The following is a 25,508-nucleotide window of genomic DNA, read 5'->3' as shown; positions in this document are numbered from 1 at the left end:
GCCAAGCATGATACTAAGTGTTGGGAACACAGGCAAACTTGAAACAGTCCTTGCCCTCAAGAAAAAAACAGGAGGTGGTAATCTCAGATAATATTTATTATTCTTTTAATTTATTTTTATTTAATTCTTTCTTTTATTCTCTTTAATTTAAAATTTTTTCCCTATTCTTTTAACAGAAATGAAAAGGAATTTAACAAAGATGCAATAAGCCAAATACCACTTTAAAAAAAAGTCCTCTTAGAATGTTACCCATTTCCTTCCAGAGAAGCAATGGACTAATATGCAGAGAGAGACACATTTTTTGCCTGTGGCCAAAGAATTTGTTTTGCTTGCTGATGAATATTTGTCATAAGGGTTTTCTTTTTCTTCGCCCCCCCACCCCCACACATACAGTGTGTGTGTAGGAGGTGGGAGGGAGAAAAAAATAACTGCTTGATGAAATGGAAAAAATAAAATTCCATTTAAAAAATTCCCTTAGAACACTTTTATTTGTTGTCAACAAATAAAAGCTTTGTAACTGGGCCTTAGTTTCTCCATCTGCGAAATGGGTAGGATTATAACAATACTTGCTGTGAGGATAAGCAAGGCCAAAGGAGGAAAGGCTTTGAACTTTTGGGAGAAAAGGATGTCAGAGAATCCAAAAGTGATGCTGGTCCTGGCACTGCTGACCACACTGGAAGTACTAATGAAAGTCTGTAGAATTGATAATAGATACAAACTAGCATCCAACATCTTACCTGGACTGCCTGCCCTCCATGAGCTGCTCATTCATGGAAGACTTCCTGAAGGGGATTCTCTCCAGACCAAGAGACCTGGGTGGAGGAATTCTTGGAGAATGCGGAACTGAACTGGACCGTTGGGCAGGGAGGGTAAAGGAATCATTGGCTGTGGAAGAGAATTATCTCTTAGCAAAACCTAAAAGGAGTATATCTGATGATCTAGTGAAGAAAACATTCTTTCCAATAAAGGCATCCTCATTTAAAAAGCAAGACAGGATTTTTTGGGGGGGAGTGGTGGTGGTGTTTGCAGTTGAAAAGACAATAAAGCATCCCCCCCTCAGGGCCTGAAACCATTCAGGCATCACTAAATGTGTCAATTCCTAGAAAAGGGCTCACTCCATTGGAATGAGTGAGCAGTGAAGGCATGTAAGAGGGGAAATACAATCACATTCCTGCAAACCAAACCCTGGAAACAGATTCAGTTCTTGGTGACTTTACTGAGTCTTCTCACTCTTTACCTCCCATTGTCCATCCCTCTTTCTGTATCCTTCCCCCACCAGCCCAAATACCACCCCTTCTTCTCCCCTTCTGTGGTCCCAGTAGTTCTAGTGACAAAAAACAAGGAAAGCTGTGAGTGATTCATTGTGTTCTCCCTCTCAAGACTATCTTCATTGAGAAAGAGGAGCCCCAAGATAAAGGAGCCAAAAGAATAACTCTGACAAGGAGGAACTTGAGTCACCTACCAACTTTGAAGGGAGACATTTTGGACAAGAGCCTATCCTGGGGTCCTTCAAATCAAATACACCTATAAGGCTGGCCAGGGATACAACATGCCCTTGGGACTGTATTTCACTACTTTTAAAACAAAGAACCAATTGACTTTCTCCCAAGTCCTCATAATTCTAGTGCCTTCCTTCTGTTCCATTTTCCATTTATCACCTATAGCTCCCACACATGTCATCTCCCCATTAGATTAAGAGATCCTTGAAGCCAGAAACATTTTTTCTTCTTTTTTTGCCTTTCTTTGAATTCCTAGTGCTTTGCACAGTGCCTGGTACACAGTAAGCACTTAATAATATGCTTACTGACTGAATGATCCCAGGGGAGCTTTGCCAATTTTCAACTCCTAAGGAACTACCTGGAGCAAAGAAGACCTGGGTTCAAATACTGAAAATGGCTATTGCTTGTATGATGCTTGGATAACTTACTTAACCTCTTTGAGCTTCATTTTTTCATTTACATATTTTCTAATGTGTAAAATGGAAATAATGACATGGATATCTACCTCTTTTCAGGGAAATCATGAGGAGAATGCTTTGTAAAACAAGAAATACGACATAGCATGATCTGCCGTCGTTCTTTAGAAATCCAAGAAGTATTTTTTTTTTTGCTTTTTTTTTTGGGGAGAGATGAAGGTAGGGTAATTGGGGTTAAGTGACTTGCCCAAGGTCACAAAGCTAGTAAGTGTTAAGTGTCTGAGGCCGGATTTTAACTCAGGTCCTCCTGACTCCAGGGCCGGTGCTCTATTCACTGTGCCATCCCAATCCAAGAAGAATTTAACATGATCATTGTGGTATTGAAATTAAATCTATTCTTTGTGCTCTATTTTGATTCTCTGAAAAATCAAAATCTATATATTAGAGTTATCAGCTAACCAGGATACTCAATTAACCAGAACAACCATGTTCTCAGATGTATAAATTATATTTATTCTATTGGAAGGGAGAATTTTTGAAATCTCAGTAATAAATGTAATTTAAAAGTGAGAAAAGATGATATATTTGGATTTTAAGTTTTAAAAATAAAACCCATGTATAAAAGGAAGGAAAAAACCAACTCACCATCATCATAGGTTGTTGTATCTGATAAGGAACTGCTTTCAGATGGAATTATTTCTTCTGTGAAGGAAAATTGAATCTCTTAAAAAGAATTTTTTAATATAGAACATTATTTAGTGAATTGTAATAGAACATTTTTTTAAATTCAGAAGAACACACTCAGAATAATTAGCTATTTAAGTTTTCTATGCAAGACTTCTTTGTGTGTGTGTGTGTGTGTGTGTGTGTGTGTGTGTGTGTGTGTGTGTGTCTAGAGGGGAGTGATAACAAAAGAAACTTGAATTACATATTATGAGTGTATTATCAATTTCCCATCTTGGCTCCCTCCTGTCAGCCTTTGTCCAAGCTGACACCCTCCAGTCCAATGTAAGCCATTATCAAGTTTAACATCAAGACTGCAAAATGAAGCAATATAATTCCCATCATCTTCATTTGAGCACCTGTCACTCTAAGCTCTCTTCTTATTTTTGTTAAGTTTGATAAATGTAGCTCATGAGATCATAGACAAGCTGGAAAGGACCTAGAAGGTTATCTCATTCAACCTCTTCATTTTACAGAAGAGGAAACTGAGGCTCAGGGAGGTGAAATTACTTGCCTATGGGCAGCTAGGTAATGCAGTGAATAGAGCACTAGCCCTGGAGTCAAGAGGACCTGAGTTCAAATCCAGTCTCAAGACATTTAACATTTACTAGTCGTGTGACCTTGGGCAAGTCACTTAACCCCAACTGCCCTGTCCTCCCCCTCAAAAAAAAAAAAGAAATTACTTGCCCAAGGTCATATAGCTAGGAAATGACAGAGCCATGATCTTAAAAAATTCTATGAACCAAACTCAGCCTTCATTCCATTATACCTTGCTGCCTACATAATCATAGCTTGTGGTTTCACAAACTATAGGAAATCAATGTGATTCAGTAGCAAAACTATTGTATTTGGAGCTGGGAGTGCCAGGGCTTAAATTTGAGCTTTGCCACTCTGTTCATTATTATTTTTATTATTATTTTGCTTTTTGGAGGGCAATTGGGGTTAAGTGACTTGCCCAAAGTCACACAGCTAGTGATTGTGTCAAGTGTCCAAGGCTGGATTTGAACTCAGGTCCTCAAACTCCAGGGCTGGTGCTCCATTCACTACACCACCTAGCCGCCCCTCTGTTCATTATTTGTACAACTATGAGCAAGTCACTTCTCTGGAGCCATGGCTCCTCATCTGTAAAATGAGAGGGTGGCACTAGGCTGGTCTCTAAAAGATTCTTCCAGCTCTAAGAGTACCATCCTATGGCCATATGACCAGAGTTTCTTTAGTAGATGATTAACCTCTCTGCCTCTGTTTTCTTATCTGTAAGTGGCATCCACCTCATGGATAGTGAGGATCAAATCAGCTGACACAGGTAAATGGCTTTGCCCACCTTAAAGCACCATGTAAATAAACAGATATTAGTAGCAGCTGTAGTCACTGAAAAAGTCTGCTGTACATCTAATGTAAAAGTATCTCTTTAAGATAAGGTCTCTCTCAATTCTGCTACCGATGAGGGTCATACGAGGACAAAGACAAAGGGAAGCGTCCAAGTCTAAAAATACATAGACTGTCCACAGACAACTCTTCAGTGATATTTCTAGGCAGTCTGCCTTTCCTGAGTGTTAGTTTGGTTAAGAGCCACCTCGTGGGGAGGCAAAGGGCACCTCCCCTAACTTAAAAAGTCACCATGAAGGAATCTCCAACACCTTAACTATTCATCTTGATTATTCCCATGGAGTCTTTGTTCTTAATTAGGCAGGACTTATAGCCTGACAGCATGATGCCAAAATACTCAGCTGCCTGACAGTCACTTTTCTTTCTTCAAAAAAATAACAAATAAAAAACATCAAAATCCCCTCTGGCCAATATGTGCTCAGATACTTGTGCCATCTGGTATACCAAGTGCCCACCTGCACATCTGAAATCTGCAAGAATGGCAGTTTCTTCTCTGGCTTAGGTCTGTACCATCTAGAACCCTATGAAACAGTGAACCTAGAAGCCAAACCCATGGTGAATTACTTATGTTTTTAGGACTGGAATGTTTTGATTAATGTTTTCATTGATTTTCTAAGGTTCTCTAAGTAAGGCATCTTATCTGTCCATAAAAAGTGATTATTTTGTTTCTTCTTTGCCATTCCCTCGATTCCTTTTTCTTCTCTTATTTTGCTATCACCAATATTTCTAGCACTACCTCAAATAACAGCAGTAAAAACGGACATAAGATTGGAATAAAAATCCAGACTTGTGGCTCCCCCGTGATCAATTTACAAAGTACCTTTGCTTCATGTATAATTTAGATGCAAGCCTCCTAAACTCTCCTGCTGTAGCTGAATATGACTGGCAAGTTCCTTTCTTTCACATTCTCTGTCATCAAAAAGCAATAAATAACTGCTTTAGGAACCATATGCCTGGATAGACTCGGATGTACCTGAAATCTTGTTGGTAATGCTACCTTTGTCTTCAAGGTTGATTAATTGGTCATGACAGAAAGAAGGAATTTGTTCAAAGCCCCACCCTACCTAGGTCTCTGGGGCAGGTTTCGAAAGGAAATGAATGCATGAAAAGCTTTAGAGAGCACTAGGTCCCATCTGCAGCTTAGTTCCTCAAGTTATAGCAGCTCTCCAGTGCAAGACAACTTCTCTTCTGTGAATTAAAAGCTTTAGCTGGCATGAATGACCCCGCAAACCAAGAATCCGTCTATGAAAACTAGGCTTGTCCATGAAAGTCAAACTGATTCCACCCAGTGATGACAAAATGATGGCATCATGAGGCCCTGGAAAATCAGGTTTATTTGAATTAACCAGCCCACATTCTTGGGAGGCTTTGGCATCTATTGTCTCTTGACCTGTCAAAATCTCCTGTCCAGCCTCATTTTTCTTCTTGCCACCCCTCAGCCAGGTGAACTTGGGAAGGGTTGCACACAGCCCCACTAGAAGTGCTTAAAGAAGATGTAAAGCAATGCAGTTGTGGCTTGTTGGGTGCCTACCTGGTAAAATGAGGGTTGCTTTCTGACTTGGTTTCTTGCCACACGTAATTCGGTATTCGTTGATCGCATTCTCAATCTCTTGCAGCTTCTTCACGGCATCTGCGTATTCCTGCTTCCTCTTTCTTCTCACGTTTTTGCAGAGGTCTGGCTCATTGGCAAGTTTCTTGGCAGCTTCCACCAGCTTTTGCTGTATGACAAAATTGCTTTCCAGCTCTTGTAAGGCAGGATCCTATATGGTTATGAGAGAGTCTCTTAATGAAGACATAGAGGGACAAAGCCAGACTCACAGGAGTTGCATGATATTCCATTCCATTCACAGCCATTCCTAAGCTCCCACCATGAACCCAACACTGTGCTAAACACTAGACATAAAGGGCAAACACAAAATGGTTCCTTCCCTCAAGAAGCTTATATTCTTTGGGGAAGGGAATAATGGATTTAACTCCTTGAATATTCTGGAGTCGAGTCTGAGGAGTCCCAGTGGGTTTTGCCTTATTGAAATGCTCATGAAGGGGAGAGAAGGGAATAAAGCCAAGTGGAAATGATGCTGAACATGGGAGATAGAAGGCCTCCATTCAAGTCTCAGGTCTACCTTTACCAGTCATGGAAATGAGTCCTGGCCCTCCTTTCTTTAAGTCAGTTTCTTCACCTATAATATGGGTCAATGCCTGTCTGTCAACCTCACATGTGTTGGTTTGTGAGGATCAAATGACACGTCCCTATGTGAAAACAATTTGTAAACTTAAATGTACCACATCAGTATAAACTGCTATTATTTGTGTAGCTTGCCACACTAAGGCAGCCGTATCCCTTCCTTTCTGAGTGTTTTGCAGATTTGTTTCACTGATGAGGAAAGAGAACTTCTGAGAGGACCATACATGACTTGCTCCAAAAACTACAATGACTTCAGCCTTTGAGACCAGATGCAAACCCAGGGCCCTCCCAAGTCCTTTAACTCAATCTGCACTGAAAACCGCCCCCACCAAATGGTCATTACCCATATGCAAAGTACAAGCAGGTCTCTATTGCTTGTAGCTTGTTTTTCTTTTTAAGGACATAATAGTTTTGAAAGCTGTCCTGCTTATCTGTGCTCCCTTCTGCTGGGGCCTCAATAACCTCTTCTTTGTTACCCTATCCATATCCCCATTTTTGGACAGAGAGATTAAGAGTAAAGAAGAGGAGGAGTGGGGGGGAGGGAGGAAGGGAGAAAAAATAAAAATAATAGCTACATAACATAACAAATATTCAGTCAAAAAAAAGGTTCCCACATGGGCTATATTGGCAAAATCTATGTCTCATCCTGCATCTTGAGACTATCATTATCACCTCTCTGACAAGAGGGTCTCCACTCTCGTGAGGGCCAGTTTCACAGGAAAATAGCCTGAGATCAGGAAGTGACCTGAGAGGACACTGAGTCCAACCCAGAATTCAAACCCAGGCCATCTGACTCCAAATTCAGCACTTTTCCCATTTGACCACATTGATTCCTAAATTATTTAAAACTTTTTTTGGGGGGGAGGATCTAATTTGCTTTGGAGAGCTGTAGCACCCACTTTCCGAAATACAGAGAGATTCACCATGTCTTCATAACTACTATGTATGGCTAGGCTCTACCTCCATGGGTTTCCATGCACGTCACTTTGAGCTCTAGTCCCTGGGTATGATCCTATCTTTGAAAAAACAAGTCCAATTTACTCTTGCTTGGGGGGAAAAGGGAGAAAATCTGTAACTATCTCCTGACAATTGCTCAGGGAAGAAAGAAATCTCCATTTTCATCGAAGGGCTTTGTTTTTTAGCTCTTGTTTTGCTGGTTAAAGGAAACAGTCAAGTTTTTCAAATTCATCTGCTGAGATCAAAATGAAAATAACGAGCCACAAGCCGGTCAGACCTGCCAACACACATCCCTTTTTTCTTTCCCTTAACAGCTATCGAGACATTTCAAGAGAAGGCCATACCTCCTCGCTGGGAAGCAAGTTGTCATCTAACTTGAATGCGGTGCCTACACGCCTTCGGACCTGAGGGGGCTTTTCTCCTGAATTCAGCGGGTACTCCTTTGGCATCTTACCAGTGAGCTCCTATAAAACAGGAAGGAAGGGAGATGGGATTAGTGTCACTGCACCAAGTGTCAGAAGAGGCTTCGAGGACACCAGGAGTGCAGGACACTCACTGCTTCTCGAAGGCAAATCTTCTTAAGCTCCTCCACTTTCTTCAGAAGCTTTTCTTGGAGAAGCTTCTCTTTCTTCCTCAGTTCCATTATTTTTTCTTTCTTTTGTTCCTCGCTGACCTCTGAGTCTTGAGAACCTGCAGAAAGAGGGTCGATTATTTATTTCTTTGTTTAAAAAAAAAAACTTGGGTGGGGGGAAGGGGAGAGCAGGGGAGTTTTTTGAGAATCAAATTTCCTTCCTTTGTATAGAACAAAGGCCATAGAGTCAAAACCAGCTATTACACGAGAGCTTACTTCTTCTGTCCTTGTTTCTAAACATAATCAAAGGAAACAGCAGAACATTTTCTCATGGTTCTGGGCATCTTGTAGACGCTGGTTCTAAAACGGGCCTGAATAAGAGTAATAATAATAAGAGCTGATATTTACAGAGAGCTTTTAATGTTTGCAAAGCATCTGACCTGTATTATCTAATCTTCACCTCAGAATCACTCTCTGGGGGAGGTGTTATTATTATCCCCGTCTTACAGATGAGGAAACTGAGGTTGAGCCCAGTTAAGAGACTTATTGGTGAGCAAAAAATCTGAAGTGGGGTCTGAACTGATTACAAATCCAGTACTCCATCCAGTGGTCCAAGCTATATTTGATTGTGTTTGGCTTTCTTGAAAACTTTGATAAAATAAAAAGGGTTTCCAAAACTGCCCTGAGAAGAGGTTTCATTTTCTGAGGCCTCATGAGGAGCCTTTTGTCCACGGGGATGGGAGCTGGCAGCAATAAAGAAAATCTGTTCTTTGTTTCAACTCAACAAGGACTAATTAAGCCCCTACTATGTGCTACGAGTTAGAAGTACAAAGACAAAAATGAAACATTTGTTGCCCTCAGGAAGCTTATACTTTATCAAGGATGTATATACATAAAGTATATACAAAATACAGGTTATTTGGGGGTGGGGGTGGGAAGAGGGTACTAAAAACTGGGAAGGGATCAGGAAATAAGGCCGTACTCAAGTCTAGTTTGACAGGAAACACGGGATTCTAAGAGGCAGAGGTGAGAAAGGGAGTGAATTCCAGACATGCAGGAAGAGTATTTTTGAAAGCTTGTAGATGGGAGGTGGAATTTTGCATGTGAGAAAGAGCAAGCAGTCCAGCTTTGATGTGGGATGAAATGAATTAGTGTGGAAAGGTAGGCAGGAGCCCAGTTATGAAAGGCTTTCAGTGTCGGCTTCAGGAGGTGGTTTGTGTTTCGTCCCTGAGGTAATAGGGAGCCATGGATTTAACTCTTGGAAGATCATTAAGCAAGAGAGTGGCCAGGTCTGTGTCTCAGGAACATTCATCTGTGGATGATGAATGAGGGAAGAAAGAATCAAGCAAGAAGGCTACAGCAATGCTATAACTGAGAGGTGACGAGGGGTTCCCACAAAGTTATAAATACTGGCTCACAAATAAAGAGATTGGAAAGATCAAAGTCTATTTCAGTCAAGTCACATAGAAGTTTCATACAATGTTAAAGATCTGTGATTTCATCAATTCAGGGAATTTCCAGTGTAAACATTCCCTCTATTGATGCAGACAGGCAACTCCTCTGTAACCTGTGATCTTAAGAGAAATGATTGGGCGGCAGCTAGATGGCACAGTGGATAGAGCACTGGCCCTGAAGTCAGGAGGACTTGAGTTCAAATCTAGTCTCAGACACTTAACAGTTACTAGCCGTATAACCTTGGGCAAGTCACTTAACCCAATTGCCCTGCCTTCCCCCCTCCAAAAAGTGGGGGGAAAAAAGAGAGAGGGAAATGATTGGGGGCACTGAGGTTCTGTGACTTGCCTAGGTTCGTACAAATCAAGAAGCAGGATAGATCTTCCAGACTCCCTCAACCACATGGTATTTTCTTAATTCGAAAATACAGTTGAAAAAGTGGAAATTCTGTGAGACTGCCATGCTTAAGGCAATGCATTTTAAAAGGCACAGGACTAACAAAGTCACAATGAGCAGAATAAGAAGGAACTATAAACTATTCTAATCTTAATACATTACCTGAGGAAATCAAGCTGCCATTGCTTGCCATAATGAACTGATTTTTTGCCTCCAGAGTCACCAATTTGGAAACTTTTGGCATGCCTGTATCAGTTAGGTCCATGGCGATGTCGTCTAAACTCCTGGCAGAGGGAATTTTTGCCTGCAGGGGCCAAGAGAAAATTCTTTATTGTTATCCCAATTAATGATAAGAGAAAATAAAAATGATAACATTTTAGGGAATGCAGTCTAAAAGGCAGCAAGTCTCAGATTAAATAAGTAATCAATCTTGGTCTCAGAGGGCAGGTGATTCCTTCCTCTTTGTAGAAGGAGGGAAGAAGGTTATGGGCAAAGAAATGTTGGATGCTCTGTTAGCCAAAATGTTGTATACATTGTTAGATCTGAGTTGGTTTGGCTTAATGATATTTCCTTAGTTATAAGTGGTGTGGGGACCAGTGGGTAAGAAACACTGCTTACATTGTTAGTCTGAATGTTGTATACATTGCTAGGTGTGGACTGATTTTTCACAATTATTTTTTTCTTTGTTACTTACTCAAGTTATCATAACAGCTTCACAACCCACTACTTTAAGATATTAGAGGAAATACAAAAGCTAAGATGTATGTAAACTGGACATCAGTTTTTGCACATTTATATATCTCCACATTTTTTCCCCCTCCCACAGGGAAACTTTAAAAAAGATTGCAGGGTCATCAGAAGAAAAATAATTGTTGGCATGTTCTCTTCTGCAAGTAACTTATCAATTGAATAATATCCTCTATTTAGAAACCAAACAAGGGAGTTGGATTTTCCCCCCTGCAATAATACATCTGGTAACTTACTTTGCTCTGTTTCCTGTCCAAGTAAAACTGGTGTTGACTGATTGCCATCACCCAGATGGATTTGATGAGGGAGGCATTGGCATACCAGGTCTGCACGAAGAGGCCGCTCTGCCCAAACGTTCTTCTAGATACCGAAATTCTAAAACATTTAAAACATTCAGGATGAGGGTTAAAGTCATGTGCCTTTCACTGAGGGGAAAAAAAATTATTTGCCTTTGGCCTGGCCCAGCACCAGGTAAAATATGCCCACTGAGTTCTTTTTTTTTGAAGTCACTTATTATCTTCCTGCTGTCAATACTGTTAAAACTTGCTCCTTTCATGACAAAAAAAAGGTCATTCAGCAAGCATTTATTAAGCACCTACTGCAAAAATGTGGTATTTTGCCCTCAAGAAGCTTACCTTCTGTTCAGGGAGACAATAACTGATTGTACAAGATATACACAATGGAAGAGGGAAGGCATCAGCAGCTGTGAAGGACTGGAAAAAAGCTAAGTCTTAACTCAAGTAATGTCTCCTTGTACAGCCTGACAATTTTTTGGAGAAGCTAAGTGACTACAGCATGTTAAAAGCTGGATGGACAGCCCCCATTTAAAAGCCTCTATTGATGTGTAAGCATCTCAAGAAGCGGCGACTTATCAATATTTTATATCCAAGGAAATGGAAGACAGAAGATAAGGGACTGATTTTTTAGATTTATTATTAGGATCTGAAATCCTGAGGATCACTAAGCCCTTCATTTGACACATGAGGAAACTGAGGCTCAGAAGAAAGAGGCTGGCTTGTTCAATGTAATATAGGAAATTAATGGCAGGGCTGGATCTGTAATGAAGGTCTTCGAAACTGCTGGTCTAGAGTTCTGATTACTTACTACCAGAACTGCTTTCTATTTTTAACCTTTCCCATCCTTATTACACATTACACTCTCATTCTCAGACTCTACAGCTGAATCCCAACTGACCTTGTTGGCGCTGCTCACACATAATACCTATCATTTCCCGTCTCTGTGCCCCTGCACTGGCTACCTCTTGTGCCTGAAATGTATTCTGCCCCTCGTTTCCCCCCAAGATCCATTTAAGCACCGCTTTCTCTATAAAGTCTTTCCCCATTCCCCAGCTGCTAGTGCCCTACCCATCTCCCTCCCAATTATGCAGTATGTATTTTGTATCTACTTATTTATGCTGACATTATCTCCTCTGATATAATGTAAGCTCCCTGAAGTCAGCAACAGCTGCATCTTTGTCTTTCTATTCCCACTTCCCCCACAACACAGAACCCGGCACCGAGCAGGCACTCAATAGTAATATGCGGCATTTAAATAAAAGAGTTTTGCTATGTATTATTTCATGCAAGCCTCACAAGAGCCTATTAAGATGGGATCGACTGATATTATTCTTCTCTGATATTAAGGAAAATTGAGGTTCAAAGAAATTGCATGACTTGTGCTTGGGGTACCAGCCAATAAATGCCAGAAGCAGGATTTGAACCCAGATCTTTATAATTATAAGCCCAGCACTCTATTTACTATTCTGTGCTGTTTCCTAAAAACACAAGATGTGGTTTTCAGTTGAACTGTGGCCCAGAGAAGTATGGTTTGGTTTATTTTGTTTTTCTTAATAGGAGAAAAGTTTTTAGTAGACTTGGGGTTTCTTTGGTTGCCTGTTTTTGCCATGGTTTCTTTTCCCTATCATTTCAAAGGAGATTATAAGTTTCCATAAATAGATCTTGGTACCATAATTGAGAAGTCCATGCTTTGGAACAAAGTTCTTTACGTAAGGTGTTCCAAAAGCCTGAGGACACCCTGCATGTATTATCCAATTGAAGCCTTACACAATGCTTTGAGGCAGTTGATATTATTTCCTGATGATGAAATGGGCTCCAGAAAGCAAAGTGACTTGCCCATGGTCACGGAGTTAGTGTCTGTAAGTGGAACTGGACCCAAGCTTTGGACTCCAAGCACAACACACATTCCCCCACAGTCTCTTCCCCACCTCCAAGCTCTCAATGAAAAATGAATTAGAATTTTCTCATTCACTTGTAAGTCTAACAACTAAAGCCTTAACTAAAGTCTAACAACTAGAAGATGTCCAAATACTGGGGGTGGGGTGGAGGGGTGGGGGGCAGAAGAAGAGAAAAAGGAAAAGTCATCCTAATTCAATTAGACTTTTCAATTTAGTTTTCAAAACAATTGATTCCTCTCCATCTAGGAAAATGACCATAATTCTCACCTGCGAGGGTCATGAACTTCAACAGCAAATTTCTTTTCACGGAAATATAAGTTCTCCAGCTGTTTCCATTGAAATAACTAAATAACAAAAGGAACAGAAAACAAAAGTATTTTCAATTTTAAAAGGTTAAATAATGACTTTTATGTGTCCTGTTAAAAGTTTTAATGTCCTTTACATCCATTATTTCATGAGTATCACAATGACCTTAGTAGGTAGGCTCTGTGGTTACCATGTCCATTTTACAGATGACTAAAGTAAGGCTCTTGGAGTTTAAGTGATTTGTAGATCCTTGAGTATAAGAAAGCTAATTAGTTATTAAAACACCAGGAACCTGATTTGTAAATAAATGCAGATAAATACATTATCTATATTCCCAGTCTTTATAGCGGCAAACCCATGAGAACATAAACATGGTTCAAATCCAGCTCTCTTCCTATCAGAATCACGCCAGAGAGGCACACCACAGAGCAGAGTGTAGATTTGAACTGTAAATCTAGTTAGCTATAATCTTCTGCTATGTATGTTACCTCACTGATAAGTTTCCTTTGTACCATTTAATTTCCAGTCCGAGTAGATAAAATGCAAACTAGAATCCCCGAATGAGAGATTAAATCAATGACTTTCACACCCTCATTTTGCAGAGAGGAAATTCTGAAGACTTGGAAGGTATAGGACCCAGACTGTTGGAAGAGGGGGAGAGGGGATGAGCAGAACCCAAAAGGCCAGATTCAAGGCATACTTCGGTACTTTTCCTGTTGCCCTTTCCCTTCCCCCTTCCATCAAGAGTTTTGGTCTGACTGAGCTAAACGACTAAGAATGATTAAATCCCTCCAGATTATGGTGAATCTGGAGTTCATTTCTTATCTATGGTCAGGATGTGCTGGTGTTCTCAAAGCAAAGGAAAATAGGCTCCAAAGAATGAATGCTCCATTATAATTCTTCTTTGCAACATGACTAATGTGAAAATATGTTTAATATGAATGTATATGTAGAACCTATATCAGATTGCATGCCATCTTGGGGAGGGGGGAGGCAAGGGAAGGGGAGAAAATTTAAAACTCAAAAGCATGTGGAACTGAATGTTGTAAACTTAAATAAAACTGAAAAAAAAAAAAATGAATGCTTCAATAGGACCCTGGAGGGACACATTTCAGAAACTAGCAGTACCAAAGTGAAAGTAAAACTGAGACTGTATTATTTGTGGGGTACCCCTGGTCTGCTGTCACCTGCTCTGTCCCCCTGCAACTGTGGAAATTGCATGATAAAGAGTAAAAGATGGTATCCCCTCCTCAGTAAAGGAAAGTGACACGGAGGGCATCCCAACATGTGCATCTGATGGCCATTTATCCACCTATTATTAAACTATTTCATTCCATGAAATGTTTTATCCTACACAATTAGCACCGTCTACATGAAAACCTAACAAGCTTTGATGCAAGCACCTGACTGCTGAAATTAAAGATGCCTGCCTCCATCTTAAATGAACTTATGTTATCAAGTTCATTAACACTGTTTTCTGACTGGACCTGTTGGTTCCTTGGGGCTCTCCCCCTGAATCTGAACGTCAGAATATTCCATTCAGATCAATCGTTCTTCACAAAAAAAAAAAAAAAAAAAAAAAAAAAAAAGCCCTATTTGATTCTTATTGAATAATTAGTCTACAGATTTCATGCCATCATAAGACCCTTGCTTGCATTCAGAATAGAGATGGCTGGATTTTTTAAAGCACGATGAAAAAAACATTCATGGGGCTAGACTGCTGGCTGCCCAAAGAGTGCCGGAATTCTTCCTCTGAATTAAAATGCATCTATCGGTATTTGAGTGCCTGCCTGCATGCTGTCACTCAAGTCTCCGGCAAGAAATTTACAAGAGCATTCTAGTGCCTGGGAAGATAAAGTTGTACTCACTAGAATGAATATTTAACTACCAAAAACAATTGTCCTGGCTCTTTTCCTCACAAACACACAGAGAAAAATAAAACACGGAGCACTCTCCTTTAGTGTTCCCCCACCCCCTCCATGAGGACACATGCAGCCATCTACACCCCTAAACCTGCCCAGCGTCCAGAGGAAAATTCAAACAAAACAAGTTTTTTTTTTTAAACATACCTATTTGTTAAACGGTCCAGCAGTGAAATGTGATCCTTTGAAACATCCCCAGTCTTCTAGAGAAGCTGAAGAAGGGGAAGGGAAGCCCCCTAGGCTCTCCTCTTCTCCCACCCGCACCTAGGGCGCTTCCTTAAGGAACTCTGGCCTCAGTTTCATCACACACTTTCTAAGGTGTAACTCGGTTTCACAGACCTAACCTCCCACTGCTGACACATTACTGACATCAGCAGCTCGAATGACACCTCCCCGTTCCACTCCTTCCCTCTAGAGAAAGAACACTAGAAGGGACTGACAGCATTATCCCCCCAGGAGGATTTCTTCAGAGATGGGGGGTAGAGGGGGGAGCGGAGAGGGAATGTGTTTTTAGCTGTTTAGAGACATCAAGGGGAATGAGTTTGTTGAAATTCCCATATGGATTTCACTGGAAGCTGGTTTAAAGGCACATTTCTGGCCAGGGCTGACTCACCCTGGAAATGAACAGGTTAGACAGGAAGAGTTAGCCTGCAGCCTCAGCTGTGTTTTCCTTTAACTCCATTCCCACACACATAAAAACCAAGGCTGCACTTGAAATGAGATCTCTTAAAACCGACACCATCCCCCCACCCCCACCCCTTATCACTTACAACCAAGAAACATTGTCTCTTTTGATTCCATTCAGAATGTTTTGGGGTGGCTTTTTTTTTTAAACAGGGAGACATTCCATTTTCCTTACACACCAAAAAAATCAGCCTGTAAGTCAGGGACTTCTGTTTAATTAGGGAACTTAATGATTTAAATGGAAATTTTGGGGGGAGGGGGTGTGTTTGCAAGAAATTTCTCATCTGAAATCTTCAAAAGGGGACCTCAAATTCATTTCAGTCCAATCTAGCTGCTGAAGAATTATTTCCAAAGTGTTTTGCTAAAGATATTCCAATTCTAAAAATTCTGTGAACGATACACTGACTGACACATTGCTATGGACAAGAGAGTTGTTCAGCATGAACCAAAGATTCAGGACAAAAAGAAAAGACTGGAATCAGGCTAATGGATAGCATTTTCAAATAGAAAAATGATTTAACAAGCATCATTGAGTGTCTACTATAGGCAAGGTATTACGCTAGGTGCCGAGGATATATGCGAAAGTTATTTCCTTCTGGGATGTGCCACTCCACATCATGGTGCCAATATTTTTAATGGAAAGAGGAGAAGAAAATTATCCCTTCTGCTTGGCCTAGACGTCAAAACCAGGAGCAATGGGCAAAAAAGTTTCAAAAAGGTAAACCGAGGCTTGATAGAAGAAAGAACTTCCTAAAAAATTCTTGGAATGGGCTGCTTTGAAAAGTGATGGATTTCTCCTCGATGGACTTTGAATGGAGGCCAGGCGACCACTTGTTGGCTATGGTATAGTATGGGTTCCTTATAAGGGGTATAGTTTAGATCAGACAGCTGGCATAGGGACTTCTAATTTCAAAATCCTGTGACAAAAGGAGGCAGAGGAACCATGCGGGCCAGAGTTGTTGTGTACACCTTGTTTCCCTTGGCTAGACTGTCGGTTTTGTCTCTGTATTGCTAGTGCCTTTGTATCCCTACAGTGGTCTGGGAAATAGAGGGCACGTGATAAAGGCTTATTGATTAATTGATTGCTTAATGATCCAAAGGAAATGTAGGAAGATAATAAGGAAATCTGAATGAGGGTGAAAGATGGTACAGTCAAACAGAAAACTTGGCTTTTGGGTCAAAGAATAAAGTTCAAAAGCCAGACGGGTGAAAGTATAAGATATTTCACATTTCCCATCAATTGGTGAACACTAAATTGGGCCTCAGATTACAGCCTGTTCATAAGTGCATTTTCACAGACATAGAGGAGGGTCTACTTTAGCCAAGTCTGAATTTCCAGGCTTGGAAAAAGCTTTGAGATTCCTCTTATTTTTACTGAAATACGTTAGAAAAATGGAAGGCTTCAAGTCAATCAAAAAGCATTGTGCTAGACAGTGGGGTACAAAGACAAAAATGACACTGTGTCTGCTATGTTATCAGAAGACTTGCAAAGGGCCTAGAGTATTTTTGTTAAAACCATAACTGGCATTATCACTAATTAGTATTAAGTAAGCTTCCATTATTTGCTTTACAATCTATATCTCTTAGAAGTTTTCTTATTAGCCCTTAGGGAAAAATAAATTTGCAAAGAAAAAAAACTCCCTGGGCCTTGGTTTCTTCAACTGAAAAATGAGGGGACTGTGGGAGAGATCTCTCTAACAAATGAGTCTCTGAGTTTAGATGCAGAGTCTCTGAGATAGTAATGCAGGTTTCCTAAGCATTCTGCCTCTACTCTACTAGCCTTCTAGAATAAGAAAATGTCCCCTTTGGTATAAAATGGAAAAGAGATAAAGACACCGGAGATAATATTTGCAATGCACTTTGAGAAAGGGGAAAGGAAAAGTGAGATGGATAACTTCTATTATTATTGCTGAAAGATAACAACAGGGGCAGCCAGGTGGCTCAGCGAGTAAGAGCACCGGCCCCAGTGTTGGGATGACCTGGGATCGAATCCGGGCTCAGACACTTAGCACCCACCCAGAAACACCTGGGTGTGTAACCTTGAGCAAGTCACTTAACCCCAATTGCTTTAAAAAAAAAAAAAGATAACAAAAAAATACAACCGGGAAATAACTTATCCCCAAGATTACTAATCGTACTTTGAAAACAAACTCATCATGGTTTTAGAAAATAATTATTATTATCAAGGTGTAGGCATCAAAAGAAGGTTTTGAGAGCAGAGATTAGAAATAATTGAAATATTCTGAAGGCAGGTTTGTAATCAGAACAAATTGCCTTCCTCTTTAAGGCTGGAGAAAGGAAGTAGATATTTTAAAAATCACTTGCAATATGCTCTACAGTTGTGATTTATTGGATAAAATTAATGTTGTGGAGGGTGAACACTTGTTGATAATCCCCTATACAATCTCCAACCACAAGCCAAGCAAACCCGACTTTTATAGAATCAGAAAAGTGAAAGAAGTTTCTTTTTCTTCTACTGAAATCATAGTGACCAACATTTTTGAGGTTGGGGGAAAATATTAGCACCAAGGAGAATGAGAAAACACTGTAAGAGTATAATTAAGTTGCAGCTGGAGAGTAGCTGAAGAGTTACAGTACTCTAGGAAATGGCTTTAAAACAATCTAGCTTGGGGGTCAAAGCCCAGAATTTTGAGAAGAGGATTTAATTTCAAATCTTGGCTATGGCACTGTTTGCCCTTGGGCAAGCACTTCCACCTCTTTGGGTCTCAGTTTCCTTATCTATAAATCAAAGGGGATGGACTAAATGATCTCTATATCCCACAATTCTAAATTGATTGTGTTATTGATTTCCATGTTAACATGGAAAATAGCAAGGTGGGAATCATGGCTTAGTGGACAGTGCTAGCCTTGGAATCAGGACTAGCTACAGACCCTGGGTTCAAGTCTGATATATCTGACATATATCTAATTTTGTGACACTGGGCAAATCAGGTAAACAATACCCCAAACAACTCCCTAAGACAGTAAGTTACCTAAATGTTTAACAGTGTGTATGAACAGACCAACTTTCCTTATTGGAAGTGCCCCATATCAATAACATTATAGGTCCTATTTTTTTAAAAATTGAATGTATAATTGTATGTTGTCTTTGATTTTGTCTTCAAATTTCCTGATACATTCTCCATATAAGAACTTACTTTTCTATTTTTGTGTAGGACATGGCTCAGGCAAGGAGAAGGACAGAGTGGGGAAGGGCGGGAAATGAAAGCAAGACACCCAAATATTAAGTCGAGAACTCCCATCTGGTTGGAAAAGGGCAGGAATGTACTTGGCAGACTAAACAATGCAGATGAGGAAGTGTGTGTCCCATTGACTGCCAAAGGGAACCTCCCTGAAGTAATGTAAGAACCAAGGAGAGTCCCTGACAGAAAGAGGTAAAAAGTCATTTTTAACTTGGATAAAAGCCAAGTGCACACCCCCTGCAGTCTAATACCTGGTTGTGTTGTGTGATGACAAAAGGGAAGTTTTAGCAGTGGCCTAGTGAGGGGGGGGAGACAAACTTCCAGGTTAATTATTAAACTGTAAATTCACCTGGAAATGACTAAATCTGAGGTGATTACAGCTGTGTCACAGTCATAAAATTATCTATCGGTCCACCAGTGACTCAGCCTGCTTGTCCATATAATAGTGCCTCTGGGCAAAAAGAAAATACCATCCATGCTTCTGTCCACTGGAGCAATGAAAGTACCCCATCCTGCCCTGTCCACCGCCCCGCCCCCACCAGTGCCGCTCTTAAACCTATACCAAAGTTATAGGGTTGGTCTGTTTTACTGTGGAGCCTAAATGAAAGTCACAAGATCAAAGAGCTGAATGGGCCCTTGGAGACAATAATGATGATTGGAGCTGCCATAGGATTATGGATTTTGGGGCAGAAAAGGACCACTGAAGTCCTCTAGTTCAAGCTCCTCATTTTGTAATGGATCAAACAAAGGCCAGAGACATTAGGCAATGGGTGGTGAACCTGGGGCCTCGATGTCCCCTGTGGTCCCCTAGATACAGACTGAGCTTGGATTCAGTCAAAGAGCAGCACTTGAGGACCTAGAGGGCCACATGTGGCCTTGAGGTCTCAGATTCCCCTGCCCCTGAGCTAGACCAAGGTGACACAGATATTTGGGAGCAGACTTCAGAACTTGGACTTGCGTCTCTGACCCCATTCATGACTCCTTCCCCGGGGACCACACTTCCTCCCATTACTGATTTATCAAATGCTTAACGTACAGGATTGCCTTTGATTCTCCCAACAACCCTGTGACACATACTACTATTATCCCCATGTTACAGGCTCAGAAATATTTGGTGGCGTACATTCCCAGGGTCCCATAATTGGTCATTGTCCAAGGTGGGATTTGAACCACCTCTCTTCCTTTCAGTCCTAGCTAAAACCCTACCTTCTGCAAGAAGCCTTTTCTGATTCCCCTTAACACTGGTGCCTTCCCTCTGGTGATTATTCCTCATTTATCATGTTGCCATATTGTTTGTACACAATTGTTTGTGTGCTGTCTTGTTTGCTATTGCCAACATTTCAATTTTTTGCTGATATAAAGAAACTTCCCAGAAGCAGATCAGGTTTGGAATTAGGCATAGCTTCTATAAGCCATGAATTCCTTTTCTTTTTAACCTTTGAATGTATGCATTTTTCTTCTTTTTTGGGCATCACTATCACTAGCCTGTCTCCTTTATGATAAATCTAGTTCAGCAAAACAAATCCACCCACTGGTGACGTCTGAAAATGTCCATCTCTGTCTATATCTCTAGTCCAGCATCCACCCAAGCAGATGAAGGAAGCAGGCTCTTAAGTCATTCCAGATGCTCCTCTCCTTTCCCTACAAATTGCTTTATCTGCCCACTTTTTTGTCTTCCTAATGAGACAAGGTGGTACACGAGGAAGAGAACAGGCTCAGTGATGACTTCAGATGATCACTGAGGAAGCCTGCTTCCTACCTCTGACTGGGGAGATGCCCGACTTGTCATGTCTACAAGATGTATATTTTCAAACACGGCCAATGGGTGGGTTTGTTTTGCTGGACTAGATTTATTTGTTATAATGGCGACAGGCTGGTGATAGTGATGTCCCCAAGGAAGAAAAACGCATAAAATAAAATATTTAAGTTGCAAAGATAGGTTTGATGTAAACAAAAATTTTCTAATGATTAGATCCACCAAAGTGAAGCAGGTAGCCCTGAGAAGTGGGGTGCTGTAGCACAAATTATTTTAGAGGGATGGGCTAATTGGCCTCTGAGGTACCTTTTCCAAAAAAAATCTAAAGTACTATGAACCTGTAATTCAATTTGAGGAACAGTGTGGTGTAATGGACAGGGCACTGGACTCTGGAGTCAGAGAGACCTAGGTTCAAATTCCACTTTAGATACTTACTAGCTGTGTGACCCTGGGCTATATTTCTCTCTGTGCCTCAGTTTCTACATCTATAAAATGTAGGGGTTGGACTCAATAGTCTTTTAAGTGCCTTCTAGCTCTAAATCTACAATCCTATAAAACCCCAGAGCACTACTAATGAATCTGCAGGAGTGTTTTTCTTAAAGAAATCTGATTTTTTTTGACATGAGAAAAGATTAATTATATACTTTACAAACAAGACAACTGTAGACATTTTGTAACCCAGTATTCTTTCTCATCCAATCACTATCTTTTGTTCTTTATTTGCAGAAAAGGGCTGAGTGACTCTCCCAGAGTGGACACTATCCATCCCCTTGCGCACTTTCAAGCCATAACAGAATCAGCATGTTTATCCTCTAAGTCCTACAGGAGAAAGGGGGACATAACTGCCTTTAGAACAAGGACCAGGTAAGTAGACTTCCCGAAAGTCAAGTGCAACCTATACTTTTAAGAAAAGGAAACAGGAAATAAGGAATAAGTGTGTGAATACTGTTACCCAATTCATCCAGCTAGGGGGATAGAGATTAGGGACGCCTTGAACTTCAGTCTATAAAAGCAGTTCTGTGGACAAGTTCACTATAACAAAGAGTCTCTTCTCATTCTAAAATGCCCTAGGGATGACAGAAGGATGCCTGAACTCTTAGGGGTAGCTAAGTGGTGTGGTGGCTACAGCGGCAGGCCTGGAGTCAGGAAGACCTGAGTTCAAATCCAGCCTCAGACACATACTACCTGGATGACTTCTATATGGTCACATAGCAAAAAAAAGATGAAGTATTCATAAAGAGGGAGGCATCATTTGATCTGAGTATTTGATTCTCAAGTAGATTTTTCTGTGGAGGACTTAGGGGAGGGAATGTTCAGGCTGAAGGAACAACATGAGCAAAGGTGAAGGGTTCTTTGGAAATGTTTGATTTATATCCATAGATCAGACAGTAGGCAGAGTACTGCAGTAACCCAAGAGGTAATGAAAACTTGCCTTGATTGGGTGATATGACGATGATTTTCCTGCTTTGTGGAGTGTTCACAGCCCAAGTTCTTTTTTTATTTTTTTAAAGCAATTGGGGTTAAGTAACTTGCTCAAGGTTACACAGCCAGTTATTTCTGGGTGTGGTGCTAAGTATCTGAGCCCGGATTTGATCCCCAGGTCATCCCGACACTGGGGCCGGTGCTCTTACTCGCTGAGCCACCTGCCCAAGTTCTTGAAGGCAATGCCAGTGGGATGCAAATCCTGGCCAAGCTGGAAAGGTTATCTATATGGACCAGCATGTCTAGGTGGTATGTATGCTGTCTAAGGGCCAACCCAAGTCAGTCAGTGAAGGAGCATTTATTAATTGTTTATTATGTGCTAATTATCTGGATGATAACAAAAAAAAGGCAAAAAATTCAGAGAGGATCATTAACAGATCTACCAAAGGGCACTGCATTTTGGGGCAACTCTGGAGTAAAACCTTTTAAGACAGAGGAGCTAGGATAGACCTGTGGGGAGAGTACCCACCATGAGAAAGACAGAGATGTTTAACATCCTCAAGCCATGAAGACCTGAACTAGAAGAATGACAGTAAGGTCAAAACAAGGCTGAGGAAGAGGGAGGCAATAAAGATTTCAGAATTCTGAATTATGGATAGTTTGCGGCTGTGGGGAACCTGCGGCCTCGAGGCTACAGTTCCCCACTCCTGGCCCCTTAGGGTATTATTATGGCTTGAACAGAAGGCAGGAATCAAGCTGGATTTGAAGGGGCTGATGGAGGAGTTTGATTTTTTTCATGTTGAGTTTGTGGGACTAATGGAATGTTTAAGAGTAGAGTCCAGGGGGCAGTTGGGAACATTGGATTGGAGCTTTAGACAGCTGTGAATGAGGAAGGGGGTGGGAAAAGGGGGCAGGGAACCAAGAGACACAAGTTCTCAAGTGTTGGGAATTTCTGTAATCAAAATGACAGGTGACCTCAAAGGGCAATGGAGAGACACCTGGTATGTATGCAGATTACAGTCTATCACCAGCATGGATTGTCCAAGAAGGGGAGGAAAAAAAAGACATCTTCAAGGAGGGAAAAAAATCACATAATAAGAAGAGACAAAAGATGGGCCAAGTGTGGTACAAATAGTGCTGAGGCATTAAAAATAGTAAAGAAAACCCTTCAGCTTGTTCAGTAAATTCTTTCTGAAGGATTCATGGTTAGATCAGGGACAAGAATGCCACAGAATGGAAAGACAAAGAGGTTAGGAAAACTATGTTCTAACTTTCAAGAGGCACAGTGGATGACCTGGGGGTCAGGAAGACTGGAGTTCAAATTCTGCCTCAGATATTAATTAGCTGTGTGACCTTGGGCATATCACTGAACCTCTTTCAGCCTCAGTTTTCCTCATCAGTAAAATGGGAATAAGGAATAGCACCAGCTTCCCAGGGTCACTGTGAAGATGGAAGGAGATAATGTAAGTAAAGCAATTTGCACACCTAAAAGTACCATACAAATGCTTGCTATCATTATAATCAATTATCAGTATCTATCAATATTTTCCTACCATCCTTTTTAGTAAGGGTGACTAAAGACTATAATCTTGTATTGTTATTTTTAATCTGCATATATACCCTAGGGTGTTATGGGATATGAATGGACAGCAACAAAGGGTGTTCCCTAGATTCAAACAATTTAAAGTTGAGTCCTGGTTAGGACATCAGGGTTAAGGAGAGTTGATTACTCTTAAGAGCTCTGTAAGAACAAGTATCTACCTCTTCCCTCCATCTCCAATTAATGCCTCATTTGTTCCTAATATCAGTCCTATGAAGTAGACAGTACAGGGATTGTTTTTATTGCTGCTGTGACCCTGGGAACAAGGGTTCCACATCAGAGGAAGCTGTCCTATGCCCTGGATCACTGTGTGACCTTGAATAAATTGCTTAATTTTTCTGATAAACCACCTCTCGAAATGAAAGACAATAAGTTTTGCAAAGTGCTTTCTTCACCCCAAACCTAGCACAAGTATAAAGGTCTTCATTTTATAGAACAGAAAGTTGAGACTCATAGAACTCAAGTGACTTGCCCAAGGTCACACAGTGCTAAGCAACAGAACTGAGACTCTAGTCTAGGTCTTCTAAATAGAAGCTATTTTAAAATGGTGGTCCTCATTTTAGGATTAGGATAGGAAACCATCTCAGAAGGGTTAAATGGTTCTCTCCAAGTCACATGACTAGTCGAGTGAATGGCAAGCCAAGGGAAACTTCCAACATGTACAAGGGCATCAGTAAAAGAAAGGGTATGAGTTACTGCAAAGTGGAGTGGCAAAAGGACTGGACTGGTAGAGAACAGGAGTTCACAGCTCTGCTTAGTTGGTCACTACCTGAAATAATACAGTCACTGCCTTTCTGCTCCTGTCTTCTCCTCTGCAAAATGACAGGGATGAACCAGATGAGCTCCAGGACTTCTTTTATTTTTTAAATCTATGACCCTATGATCATCCTCTTTATCTCTATGACCTACATAAAGTACATTAAAAAACTCAGGTAGGAGAATTACTTACTTCTTCCTGCCAACACCTCTCAGTTGCTGCCCAGGGGAACAGCTCCATCCCAGCCACAGAACTTTCTACCTTGTCCTTAGATCACTCTTGGGGCTCTGATGACCCTTCTCCCCAATCCCTGCCTCACTGGCTACAGCATGTGTTCATTAACTACTGGATTTAGAAATAGTACCTGTGAGGTACAGCTTTTTTAGCCGTGAGGTCAATAGGGTACCTGGCACATAGCAGGTACTCAATACTGGTTGACTTGAAATACTTGATATCATTCATTCTTTCCCTGGTCTAACACAGGTTGGATTTTAGATGATTTCAAGAATCAAGAGATTGCTATAAGTAGAGATATTTTCACAGTAAAAACATTGAGTTAGAGTTTAAAATAAAGACAGGAATGAACAACTGAAATGAACCACACTAAAAATTTCAACAGTACATTATAGTTCTATCTTGGAATAACCCTTCAACCAAGAACAAATTATAATTTTCAATGGTTCATTGGCATTAATCCCCCTCTTTCCTCCCTTTGTTTGGTCTTTCTGCTACCTAATTTTAATAAGGCAAGAAAGTAACATGGTAGCTAATCCTGTCTGAGTGCCTCCATTAAGAATCTTACTACATTGGAGTTGGCTAATTGGACCTTCCTTCTAGTCAATCAATTTGATGTGGTAATCTATATAGAGAAGCCATGAAATGGATTAGTCCCAAAATCTTCCTTTCCTTCCTAATTCTATCTTAATTACCCTTTAAATTATGCATTCCTTCATTTCTCTAAGCTGGACCCAGTAGAGGTAATTACAGTTCTCAAAATGGTACAACATCTGGCATCCAAAATAAAGCCTAAAATGATGTGGGGTCTCTTCAATGAGTAAGTAAAAATCAATCGACTGTCAAGGTTTTGTGGGAAAAGGGAAAGTGAAAAGAATACAAGAAAGGAAACTTTGTTGAAGAGCTAAAGAACGGCGGCGTGGTACTGTGGCCGGGAGAGACATTACTCGGAGCAATGGGCCATGGATTTTCCACTCGTTTCTTAGCAAGTCTTTTAACTTGTATTCCTTATCTGTAAAATGGAAATATTACTATTCAACCTCTGAGTTCAGAGACACCATAAGCACACTCATAAATGTTCATAGATCAAACACTGTG

The 25,508-nt window shown here is 40.7% G+C and overlaps 1 protein-coding gene across 9 annotated transcripts in view; it reads right to left on the bottom strand.

Annotated features, from left to right (window-relative positions):
* FRMD4B (FERM domain containing 4B) overlaps positions 1-25,508 on the bottom strand; it is a 353,851-nt gene that overhangs the window by 13,702 nt on the left and 314,641 nt on the right. For 7 of the 9 annotated variants that reach the window (XM_069084137.1, XM_069084138.1, XM_069084139.1 and 4 more), the window contains 8 exons: positions 12,794-12,870; positions 10,569-10,707; positions 9,748-9,889; positions 7,723-7,856; positions 7,511-7,630; positions 5,556-5,784; positions 2,561-2,638; positions 738-885 (listed from right to left, as the gene is read on the bottom strand). In XM_069084137.1, the coding sequence (XP_068940238.1) occupies positions 738-885; positions 2,561-2,638; positions 5,556-5,784; positions 7,511-7,630; positions 7,723-7,856; positions 9,748-9,889; positions 10,569-10,707; positions 12,794-12,870 (1,067 nt within the window). The remainder of the gene's footprint in view (positions 1-737; positions 886-2,560; positions 2,639-5,555; positions 5,785-7,510; positions 7,631-7,722; positions 7,857-9,747; positions 9,890-10,568; positions 10,708-12,793; positions 12,871-25,508) is intronic. The other 2 variants (XM_069084132.1, XM_069084134.1) reach the window with 1 other exon arrangement.

This window comes from Petaurus breviceps, unplaced genomic scaffold (assembly GCF_028583685.1).
Source record: "Petaurus breviceps papuanus isolate PSGF00001 unplaced genomic scaffold, PetGlider_PUasm1.0 174, whole genome shotgun sequence".
Taxonomy (NCBI): Eukaryota; Metazoa; Chordata; class Mammalia; order Diprotodontia; family Petauridae; genus Petaurus; species Petaurus breviceps.
The sequence above is the reverse complement of the archived record's forward strand: the minus strand, read 5'-3'. Positions and strand labels throughout refer to the sequence as shown.